Source organism: Lepisma saccharinum, chromosome 21 (assembly GCF_977018435.1).
Source record: "Lepisma saccharinum chromosome 21, izLepSacc3.1, whole genome shotgun sequence".
Classification (NCBI taxonomy): domain Eukaryota; kingdom Metazoa; phylum Arthropoda; class Insecta; order Zygentoma; family Lepismatidae; genus Lepisma; species Lepisma saccharinum.
The window spans coordinates 33,985,837-33,998,671 of NC_139249.1; the positions used below are offsets into that span (position 1 = coordinate 33,985,837).

General features: G+C 40.4%; 1 protein-coding gene across 6 annotated transcripts in view; it reads left to right on the forward strand.

The window, feature by feature from the left end:
* Positions 1–12,835, forward strand: part of LOC146004289 (transcription factor CP2-like protein 1) — a 226,762-nt gene that overhangs the window by 182,308 nt on the left and 31,619 nt on the right. For all 6 annotated transcript variants that reach the window (XM_083143005.1, XM_083143006.1, XM_083143007.1 and 3 more), the window contains one exon: positions 10,872–10,950. In XM_083143005.1, coding sequence (XP_082999131.1) covers positions 10,872–10,950 — 79 coding nt within the window. The remainder of the gene's footprint in view (positions 1–10,871; positions 10,951–12,835) is intronic.

Genomic DNA, 12,835 nt, shown 5'->3' on the forward strand with positions numbered 1-12,835 from the left:
AATCGCTCACTATTATTGACGAACTCGGCAGGCAATCTTAGGTTCGAAGAAACCATTGTAATTTGCCATCTTGTTCATGGTCCGTCCCAATTTCCGAACACCCGCTTGTTGTACAAAGGTCGGGGTTTTGATTTCCAGTTAGGTTCGTTTACTTCGCATTTCTGCCACTGTTGGATAATCGCGAAGATGAGGATGATATGAAATTGATGAAGGGACGTTCAAAAAGAATACCCATGCCCAGACCGGGATTCGAACCCTGACCCATGGCGTCTTAGCGCGCTGTGCTAACCACTCCGCCACGGAGGGCGACAGTGACCTGCATTGGAAATTAAACATTACACTGATTTTTGTGGAAAGTAGGTGAAGGAAGTAGGTAGTGTTTGATCGTGCATGAAGGGGAGTGCATTGTCATCGTGAAGGGGGGTCGAATCACCCCCATCCACCACCTTGGAAATTGCCATCGTTACTATTTATATTATTAATAACAAATAAAGTTCAGGTAGTTAGTATTTGTACAGAATAACCAAAGTTATATAGAGACACAAGGACAACTCACAACATAAAACCATATCGACCTCCGTGGTGAATTGGTTGAGGTTATAGTTCGAGCCCTGGATAAAACATGGATGTTTCGTTGCGTTTCTTTGCCGCGATTAACCCAGGAGGTAGAAAAGAAACGTGTACTCGAAAGAGTTCCTACATCCCAGTTAATAGAGAAGTTTACAATTCCACATTGTTCCAAAATGGCCCACTTAATCTTAACATAAAGTCGATAAATGTTGTTTGCCTCTTTTCATACTCCCATAGCACCCAGAGAAATGTCGGTTGTCTTCCGTTAAGACAGAGAATGCACGTGTGCTCGCTTGAGTAACCTACATGTTTACAAAACACGTGTTTTCACGTGTGCCCCGCTTGAGGGACCTGTTTACCGCGGAAACGTTTCGCCGTTTGAGGCTCATTCATGGAATTTTCCATCCGATTGCTCCATTCGAAGTACACTCCTCATTAGCATCCCATCACCATAACAGGTATATGCAATGAGATTATTTTTATTTTTCCGATAGCATGTGAACGTCTGGGAAATCTCCTGATGTTTCAGGCAGAATTCTCTTTTGGAGGATTATGCTTGTACTCGAGTTCATGGGTAGGCTTGAACGCAAACACATATTTTAAATCCAGTTAATGCCCAGATAGGCTAATCGGGACCAGGTCTGCAGTTGGAAATGGTATCCGATCCACTATGCAATGCAGGGTGACTATTGACCGGGAATTCCTTGCAGATAGACAGAGAAAAGGAAAAAGAGGAACGGAGGGAGAAAGAGTGGGATGTCAAATCAGAGGTAACACAGAGAGATACGGGTTTAGTGTTTCTAGTTTCATGAGAGAGAAAGAAAGAGGGAGAGATACGCGAAGATAAGCGAGATAAAGATGTGAGATAGAAAAAAGGAGACGGGAAAATAGTGAGACAGAAGTTAGATATGTGAGGAAAGATAGAATAAAGAGGAAAAGAAAGAGATGTGAAGGAGGAGAGTTTAAGAAATAGAAGAAGTGACAAAGGGGGAAGAGAAAAAGAAAGAGGGAGAGATGTGGAGGAGGAAGAAAAAGAGAGTGTGATAGATGTCAGAAAGAAGGAGAAAGTGACGAAGGGGAAAGAGAAAAAGGAAAGGGAGAGATGTGAGAAAGGAATAGTAAGAGTGACAAAGGGGAAATATCAAAAGAGAAAGAGAGGGATGTGAGAAAGGAATAGTGAGAGTCACAGGGGAAAGAGAAAAAAAGAGGGAGAGATGTGAGAAAGGAATAGTAAGAGTGACAGGGGCAAGAGAAAAAGAAAGAGGGAGAGATGTGAGAAAGGAATAGTAAGAGTGACAAAGGGGAAATATAAAAAGAAAAAGAGAGGGAGAGATGTGAGAAAGGAATAGTAAGAGTGAGAGGGGAAAGAGAAAAAGAAAGAGGGAGAGATGTGAGAAAGGAATAGTAAGAGTGACAGGGGAATGAGAAAAATAAAGAGGGAGAGATGTGAGAAAGGAATAGTAAGAGTGACAGGGGAACGAGAAAAAGAAAAAGAGAGGGAGAGATGTGGGGAAAGAAAAAAAGAGGGAGAGATGTGAGAAAGGATAGTAAGAGTAACAGGGTAAAGAGAAAAAGAAAGAGGGAGAGATGTGAGAAAGGAATAGTAAGAGTGACAAAGGGGAAATATAAAAAGAAAGAGAGAGGGAGAGATGTGAGAAATGAATAGTAAGAGTGACAAAGGGGAAATATAAAAAGAAAGAGAGAGGAAGAGATGTGAGAAAGGAATAGTAAGAGTGACAAAGGGGAAATATAAAAAGAAAAAGAGAGATGTGAGAAAGGAATAGTAAGAGTGACAGGGAAAAGAGATAAAGAAAGAGGGAAAGATGTGAGAAAGGAATAGTAAGAGTGACAGGGGAAAGATAAAAAGAAAGAGAGAGGAAGAGATGTGAGAAACGAATAGTAAGAGTGACAAAAGGGGAAAAACAGAGAGAGATGAGAAAGGAATAATAAGAGTGATAGAGGGGAAATATAAAAAGAAAGAGAGAGGGAGAGATGTGAGAAAGGAGGAGAAAGAGAGATAGTTGTATGCATAAACGTGACAAGTTCAAACGCGTACTAAACTAAATTCTATTAAATTTGCGGGTTCCACACCCGGTGGGGGCACATGGTGGTTCGGACCCCACTTTAAACTGTAAGTCCAGTTCCGATTAGCCTTCTGTGCATAAAGTGGACTTAAAATTCCAAATCAAATCAAATAAATATTCTAATGTGCATTTTTCACGTTTATTTATCTTGCATATGAAGCACAGGAAAAGGCAAAGCAGAATAAACCAGTCATAATTTTTAAAGCATATCTTGAAGATCAGCTACTTTATAGGGTGTAGTAAGCACAGCAAGGAATTTGACTGAGCCAGCTTAATCTTAAAATTTTATAATATAAATGTAATGCAAAAAATCACGTTTGCACTTGTAATAGAAAATTAATACAATAAACACTGTTGTTTATCGTGCAATTTTTTCTAATTATTTACGCACGTTGTAAAGAATAATTCGTAACTATAAATGTTTGTATATACTGTTTTTTTATTATAAAATTGTTATTTTTAGACTTGAAATTTTGGATTCGATTCCACTTTGAATTGTATACCTATCTGGGCATTAACGAGACTTAAAACAAACTTTTCAACCACACTGGAGAAAGTCTTTAAACAACAGACCTTCAATAAACTAACGACAGTTATAAATAGTTAACAATCTCGTGTCTCTCCCTTTTCATCTTCTCGTATCTTATCTCAGATGATGATTAAGAAGCGATGTTAAAGAAACGAGAATACATATTAACAAACAAGACAATTGGGAAGCTATTTGATGAAGTTGAGAGTACTAAACTTAAAGAAAAGAAGAATGAAAAAAAAAACAGCATGTGTGTATACAACCTTCGAAAGTTCTAGATTTTTCCTTCCAGGGTGCTTAATTCAGTCAAAATCTTCTTGGGTCATTTTAACTCTCAAAATGCTACCCAACTTGTGTAGTGGTTCCGATCTTACTTTAAAACTGCAGGTCCAATTCAAACGAACCTTCAAATTCGTATACATACACGGGTGTTTGCTTGAATTTGTTGTAATCATCGTCCAGTACTTCGTTTTCTCAATCTTTTTCGAGAGAGGGGGATGAGTGTGTGTGTGTGACCGGTGGAAGTAGGATATAACCCACAACTCCCTGAGCACGCCATTTTTAGTGGCACTCGTTTATTTGAGTTACGGTATTGTATATGCATCAATATTTTAATCTTAAAAACATATATTTATATCAGAAATTCGCGCGAAGGTGGTATTACGTTTTAGTTGTGCAACTTCAAAAGAGGTGTTGCAATTTCGCGATAACTTCGTAATACGGTTTTTCAACTGCGTATTGATACGTCATCGCAAGGTTAGGTTTCTTGGAGTATGGTTCATTGTCCTTGGTTATGACCGGTTCAGGATGGACCGAACAAGTACAGCAGAAGGTACGGTTTGTGATTCGTCACGCAGATTAGTCATTTTGTTTCATGCGACATGAGTTTCTTCAAAGTTTTTCTACGTCATGTTATCATGTTTGCGTCGCTTGCAAATAGTGCGCTCCTTTTTGTGTTGAATTTCTTCTGTAGCTACAAAATGATGCAGACAGAATTCTTCATCACTTCTTCAATCATCCTCATCGTCGAGATAGCGATTAAAAATAACCGTATTAGATAGAAAGCAAGAAGCCTTCATGTTATGTATGCAGCAGCATTTTCGAGGCATGGATCAAGGCAAATTTACACCAAAGAGAAACATTCGGGATTGCATGGTTTTGGGGGGAGGGGGAATTGTGAGAGGGGTGCGTGTTGTTATATGGCGACCCCGTGTATAGTTGTTAACGGGGAAGGGGGACAGTCCAAGAATCAAAGGACCTTCGAGATTTTCAACCCTGAGCCTCCGTCTACAAAGAAACTCCACTGCAATGCACTGCCAAGTACTTGGTTTGATCCGATTTCGATCCTTTTTCAAAAGTTTTTCTCTCATTGTGTCATTGTATTTAATTAGAAACAAATTGCTTTGGAACGGAACGCAAAATGTAAAGAAACGAAATAATTGGAATGTAATAAAAATATTAGAAATAAGTAGACCTAACCATGTGTCAAGTACATCCTGGAAACTGCATTCTTGCACGACAGGATGCGCGCAGATTAGAATCTTCTGGGCTAAATTTTACGATAATTATGTATTGTTTATGAAACAATTGTCATGATGTTTTTACAAACGTTGCTCTGTGCGTTTGTTCTGCGTCTTGCCCCTTTTCCAGCATTTTCCATCGGGGGAGGGGGGTGAGGAATTTTAGAGCCAAACATATAAGTTGGGTGGTGTTGGGGGAAAATGGGACGTGTTGAGTGTGTGGATAAATAACTGGTTAATCACCATGTATCTTCTGTGCGACGATTAACCAAAATGGCAAAATAAAACTAAACTTAACTAACCACAAATATATTGGTTATCAATAGAGAAACTTCAAGATATTTGTTAGTTTTCTGACCTGGTTCGTCGGCGTCGGGAAGGGAATGGGAGTACGAACAGGTTCGTTGACTGGCAAGAAATTGGTCTAGACCGTTTCATAAAAGTAGAAAGCTTCTTAAGATAGTATGGATTCGAACATAATACCCCAAGTAAAAACTGTGTTCGAACTTAGATCGAAAAAATTGAGTTGATTGATTGATTTTAGTTTGCTTTCCTTCCACTCTTGGCTAATCGCGAAAATGAGGATGAGTGATGATATCATGAAATTGACGACACTCATAAAGAACGGGATTCGAACCCGAAAAAAATTTAGAGTAAAATATGGAATCGGGCTGTTTTTTTCATGTTCTTCCATTTAATCCAACGAATAAATAAATGGTTCCACGTTTTTCAAAATTCCAGAAAGGTAGAGATTTATGTTGTCACTAAAATGCCCTCCTAACTTTTAAACCTGAACGAGGTGTGTGTAAAAGTTAATAGCAAAATAGAATATGCATTTCAGTACAACTGTGAAAACACAATGAAAAAGGTTATGTTATATATAGTAGAAAAATCTCCAATAAATTGGAAAAAAATGGTTTACTTGTATTACTTTATAATAGTTATTGTGTAATAATAATGACAATGATAATTATTATGTCTACTGTTCAAGTTCCCACAACAAAAATTTCTGGCGACGTCCACGGCCTGGGTAGAGGGACCAATGTTTCTCTTTCCCGATTTGATTCGTTAGACCTGCGTGAGCCGTTCGTTTAGGCGAATCTGTTCTTTCTAACAGTTCGCCAGGAACTAGTGTGGGTAAAGGAACTAGCATTTGAATGGAGCAGGAACCTTTCGCGGGATCGCATCGCCTGTTATTACGGTAGGGCTAGCCGGTTCGTGCCGGTGGCCCCCTGTTGATTTCTGGCTGCCTGACGCCGCGATAGGAATTTTCCGCGACTGACATGTTGTTGGATAGGGAACCAGTATTGTCCGGTTGTTCGGCACGTCGTGACTTTGAGGTCGCATCAACGGAGTTTTTCCATTCATCGCCTCGATCCTTTTTCTCCGCCGTAGCCTCCTTGCGGGAGTAAGAAATTACTTTCTTATTTTCTACAGCTGGGATAATTGGTTATTGAACATCGGTATGTTAGTCAATTCAGGGGTAATTCTTATTGTTTGCTTTGAAGCAATAACGATATCTTACCGGTACCTTAATAACCTTTCAGAAAGATAGATTTTTTTTTTACCGATTCCCATGGGCGTCCGGAAGGGGGGCAAAGGGGGCCCACGCCCCCCCCTGGAAAATGAATGTGTACCTAAAAATTATATATTTCACACATAGTTTCATTTCAATGACAGTAATTTATGTTAATTATTATAAATTCGTTGAAGAAACATGATAGTTTCAGACTAAAATAGTGTTTTTTGAGAGGGCATCACTATTTTGGAGGATAATATGTGTCCTTTGACCCCCTGGGAAAAAAATACCTTGCTTGCCCCTCCCTGGAAAAAATCCTGCGGACGTCCATGCCGATTCCTGATGCTTACCAAGCCATGTTTTAATTATTTTTTTCTGTTTTCTCCAAGAATATTCAGCTTTTTGAACAGTACAAATTGAGTCTTTTTTGTTCGTTTTCCTCATACCATGTTGGAGGCTGTGTTGCATTTTGTTTTTCTTGAGATATTTTCGGCACTACTTTATAAACTACTCGTTAAGGTTCGCCCGGGCATAAAGTCTTGTCTCTTCGAAGTAGGCCCGTAGATAGAATTGACCTCGGGGAGGGGCTCACAGGTTATCAGGGGGGCTTTGTAAATCAAGTCCATTTTTCAATACTTTAACATTATTAAATGGTAAATTATGTGGGGAGGGGGTCATTAAGTTAATATAACATTTAGAAATATCATGCAAATACTACAGTGTTTTTTTCTGTATCTTATAAAACATATCTTGAAGTAATAATTGTTGATGTATTAATTGACTGCTACTGACATCATCCCTTACTACACACTTTTGATCATACAAGGAAAATGCACACAATCATAGTGCCTACCGTACATCCCACCCCCACACGAAGCAATAGAACTCCCCTTCGTTCTCAAAACTTGGGAGCTGTTGACCTTTGAGGCAGACTGAAAGAATGTGGATTATGACGTCAAAATCACAGATTTCTGTCCAAACGGGAGGCCGCAACAGGGTCATCGAAAGTACAGATAAGGAAGCTCCCCTGTGAAAGAACTTTCTAGAGTATAGAGAATCTTCGCTCCTTACACTTCTGCTCATAAACAAGATGAACGAATGTAATTGCTGCTGTTCATGTTCTGTGAATTTATCCTTCACCAAGTTGTGGTCAAAATAATATCTGCTGACTGCATTTTCACTCTTCACTGCCAAGAAATGCAAAATAGTTTTACCTGATGTCAAAGGGACTGACGGCAGTGCCAGTGCCCCCCTGGCGGTTACGGGCCTGCTTCGAAGAGAACTATATCTGTTTACTGTTAATCGTGCCTACACCCTTTTGTCTCAGTGCAGCATTTTACCCGTATTAAAAATGTTTTACTGGTTCAGAAAACATGTTGCCAACATAAAACACCGCAAGCAAGACAAATGCTCTCTTTTTTGTTTACAAAAACGCCAATGTGCACATCATTGTTCACGCGGAAACATTTCTTCCTCAGGTCCTCCGCAATGACTTAGTGGTAACGTTGTCGCCTTGTAAGGAAGAGGTCCCGGGTTCGAACCACAGCTGAGGCACATAGTTTAAACTGTAGGTTGAGTCCCGAATTGGACTTAAAACAAACTTCGGTAGCCTTTCTTGCCCAAAAAAAACACAGCCTCAATTATGTTCCATAACAACTCCCTAACCTTCTAAAACCCGAAGGTTTATGGCCGCAGCAACACAAGACTTCATCTGTCCTTATCCTGGGCAAGATGAATCCAATCTTTTCCATCCTTACCGATTTCCTTTAGGACCATCTCAACATTATCCCGATCCATCTTCGTCTTGGAAGTTTAATGTTTTAAATTCATTTCATGTTTAGAGCGCGGTAATGCATTTTCATAGTGTACATAAATGCCCATTTTTGCACAGTCTTCCCTTAAAATGCAGTTTTGGTGTAGTTCTTCATAAATCTCGCCAAACCACGATTAATCATCGTCGTGATTTCGAAAAGTATCGCTACCTGGGCGCTGTAAGAGATGTGAAATGATAAACACAAATGCGAAACGAAATTGAAAGTTTCTAGGGCCTCTATTGGCTCTGCATTGATGAAAAACCAGGCTGTTTAATATGACAGTGGCATACCTAGGGTTTGAATTAAAGATGTTACGTTTTAGTAGTCTGCTTTACATTTTGCTATGGTTTCCTGCATTTTATTTTAATGACGTTAAGGGTTATGCCCCCCCCCCCCTCCCCACACCGCTGTTATCTGGTGCGTCGTCCTCGGCCCGTAATTTCCTGTGCGACTATTGGAAGTAACGTTCCTGGGAAAACACGGAAGAATTGCACAACTATATTTGTACTGTCATCCTATTCTATTATCACACCTGGGCGAGATTTCCCTTCTCGCAAAAGAGGCGAGGATGCCGACTGTGATCGAAATAGAACGACTCTGCCCGAACGTCAACTGGTTCCGTCCAGTTACATCTGCCACTTTCCGTTCGCTCTTCGCTGTGGAAAATTCCCCTCGCTTTTTTTCCCCTCGCCAGAGCGGGAAATCCCTCTCGGCAGAAACGTTTCGATCAATTTGAGGACAGGGGAATGCGATGTGTTTTCAATCTCTCGGTAGCTAACCTGTTGCTAAAATGGTGCGGAAATCAACGTGACTCCTGTTGAAGCACGACGTTCTAGATTCGAAGCCCGTGTATGGATCTTCGTTGTTGCTAATAAATACGTAGAAAATTTAACGTAAAGGGCAAAAAGTAGACTGTCGCACATCTTCTTGTTCATCTTTGCTTTATAAATATTTTCGTGTTGTTATTCCGCTTTGTAGTTTGTAAAGAGAGAAATCATACAGGTTGACCTTGAAAAATTCCCTCTGCTCTTGTATTTAATTCCTTTTAATTTATTTATTTATCGCCTATAACAGTAGGCGTACATAACGGAATAAATAACAATCACATTAGAACCGAAGGAAATAAACGATCCATATTTAAATTATATGAAAGGAGGTGGTCTAGTGGTTAGAGCGCCTGACTGCCACGCTGGAGACCTGGGTTCGATTCCCGGGATGGGTGAAGTAAGGTCTGATTTTTTCCCCGCGTTGTCCCGGAAAGCGGCTCTGGGTTTCGCCCAGCCTCAAATAAATGGATACCTGGCTCAACGTTTGGGGGGTTAAGACGGCCAGAGTGTTGTGATCACATCACCTACAAAATGACCTAGATCGAGAATGTGTGGGGCCCTATCCCTACATCTCCTAAACGTGCCTTCATGTCACAATGCAATATGCACGGGCGACTTTTGCTGTAGCTTAGCTTAGAAAAACATAATTAACCATCGTTATTAGTTACAGTACTTTTCCCATTATAAAAACTAATGTTATGTTTCATCCTTATTGTCGCAATTAACCTAGAAAGGTAGAAATATGACGTAAATCCCAAAATAGGAGACAGAAATATAAATGTATTCCAAGTGGGACAAAATGTATTATATATTTATTTCTGTGATACAAATACGTTCTCGGGATCTGTGCTTTGTGTTGCTTGATGTTGTGTATTTGTTTCGAATGAAATTGTGGTTTTATTCCCTCGTCTGTGTACGGCCACCTCGGTGGCCACGAACACTGAATAGTCGAATCATGATCTTGCCGCTCCGGGTTGTATTTCTATTGTCGTTATTTGACGTCGCTTTTTTACATCTTGGGTTAATTACAACGTTGAGATGAACTGATGAAATGTTAAGTGATACGGTCATACCTGACAGGATTCGAACCTGGGATACCTGGCTCTTGGAGATAACCACTCCGCCACGAAGGTCGGTTTGAAGGTTCCTGGTTCAAGTCCCGGTACAGACGTTCCCATGTGTTTTACATCTCGAGTAATCTTCATTCAACCGACCTCCGCGGTGTTGTTAGAGAGCAGCTTGCTACGACACCAGAGGTACCGGGTTCGAATCCCGGCCTTGGTGTTCTTTGTGTGTGTGCCCCTTCCCATCATATCATCACTCCTCATCGTCGCGATTAGCCAAAAGTTTAAGAAACGCGACGCTAAATAACAAAAATAAAATAAAAATTGAGTAATCTTCATTCAGGAATTTTCCATGTACTGGTAGTATGTTTTAGGGGGTTGTAACAGTGAATTTAGTTCAAAATTGACCATCAATTTGAACTTCCTGAAAAAAAAAAAGTAAGGGTAGTTGGGACAGTTCTGGGAGTGTGGGCGAAAGAAACCTAATAGTATACGTAAAAACAAGAAAAAATAAAGTAAAAAATAGATTTTATACACTGAGGGATTTTTCAGAGGGACTTTTTGCGGGAGAAAGGGAATTCCTTCGCCTTGCGGGGGGGAATTTCCGCCAAAAGAACCTCCCGTCACCGGTTCGCAGCTCGTGCCGTGTTGTCAGTGTAGTCGATGCGTCAGCTGTTCCAGTTTGTTCCCAGCCAATGCTGGGCTCAGCGAGAAGTGACCCCTCGCCCAGCTATGATAGTCCTCGTGAACGTCGTGACCGTGACCCACGACGATTATGTTGTGACAGTGCGTTTCTATCACGTGCTCGCCCCCTCCCGCACCCTCACCCTCTTGGGGAAGGAGATGGTGGTGAGGAAGAGACTCTGCATGGCACCCGGGAAGAGACTGTTGTTGCCCGAGTTGACTTGGTGTCGAATTTCATCGGCGTCTTCTTTCGTTTGCAGCCGCGGCGGAGGCACCCCCACCAGCATGACCAAGGAGGAGAGCCCCACGGCACCCGAGCAGGACTCCACTGAGGTACCGGTGAGTATTCTTGCTGGTTTTCTGCACGCTTCTTCCCCGTTGTAAATCGTCCACTATGCACAGGGTGTCTCAAAAGTCAGTATCTATTTTGAAAACTAATTGGAATTATGAAAATACACGAGGGTGTCTGCCAGGCCGACCACCTCTTGCTTTTCGATTTTTCAACTATGAACTTCATTATATAAGAACATTTTGAAGTAAATTAATTCGTTCCCTATAGTGTTCACAATTTTTCTCTACTACTTTCATTCGTAAAATCATAAAGGTAACGTACACTCACCGGCAATAAAAATGGGACACCTAGACCATGAAATACTCGCTTCCCTGCAAGGCATGTTCTACGGCGATAAGTTGATTTAAATATCAAATTTTCAATGGAAACTTGTACCACTGCCGTAGAGTTAGGCAACACGCACAACGCCTTGCATGGAAGTGGGTATTTCAGGATCTAGGTGTCCCATTTTTATTGACGGTGACTGTACTACATGGGAGGCAAAATTCACGTGGTGGGCCTATCAGCCTGTGTGTCACAGAGATGGGTATTGACTTTTGATGCACCCTGTATTCGCAGTGACGCCTCAGTAAACGAGTGGATTGAGTGTTCAACTCACGCTCTCGCCACAGAAGGGTCCAGGTTCAAATTTCCCCCACATCGGCGTTCATTTCAAATTAGAAAAAAAGACTTTATAATTTTGATAAAAGATATCAGAAATTAATCTCAGTATTAAGCATTTCAACAGAATAACCAAAAGGTTTTTTTAAAAAAAAGTTGGCTCGAAAATGTTGGTGTAAAATGCAAGAACCAATTCATGACTTTTTTAAAAAAACGAGATATGTAAAGTTTTTTAAAAAAAACTATTCAATTCAATATAATAACATTATCAGATTTAAAATTTAAAAAAAAACGTTTTGGTTGAATATTCATTAATGTAGTGGTAATAATAATAATAATGTTTTGAGTGTTATGAAATGAATTTAGTAGAATTTAATGCATTTGTTTTAACGTTTTTGTTAATTATTTGTAAAAAGTACACTTCCATTAAGAGGAATTACAGGCTAATTACATGAAGTAATAGAAGATCCTGCTTAAAAAACAATCCAATAATATCGGTCGAACTGCATCTTGGACAACTATGGTGAACAAAGATTCGAATTGCGCCACTGTTAAATGAAGCGAGTCCACTATAGTAAATAGTAATAATTGGCAATAAGATAATAGTTTATTGGTAGTTAATAATCATCCAGTTATTTTTTTATTACCCTCATTGTATTCACACGATTATATGTTAACAACAATTCTATTGCAACTTCTCTGGAGAGCTTGGGGTTTTCAATCTTCGTCTAATATATAAAAATGGATGTATATGTGTGTGTGTTTGTTACGGCATAACTCTCGAACGCCTGAAGCGATTTCAACCAAACTTGGAACACATACGACTTGCAACCTGGAAACAAATACTCTGGGGGTACGACACCCCTGGCATTCCCGGGGGTGGGGCTGGGAGGGGCTGATATGTAAAAATAATGGAAAAACGACCGTTATTAGTGTGGACTCCATAGTTTTCGGGCTCTCTAAGATGAATAGTGACACTCCCAATGCCGTTAAACTCCCAAGACACACATGGCACCCCTAGGGGGGGGGTGGAAAGGGGGTGACATGTAAAAATAATCGACAACGACCGATATTAGTGTGGAATCAATAGCTTTCGTGGTCGCTAAGGTGAATAGGGACACTACCAATGCCGTTAAACTTAAAGACACTTCTGGTACCCCTAGGGGTGGGCGTGGGAAGGGGATGACATATAAAAATAATCGAAAACGACCGATATTAGTGTGGAATCCATAGTTTTCGTGGTCGCTAAGATGAATAGGGACACTACCAATG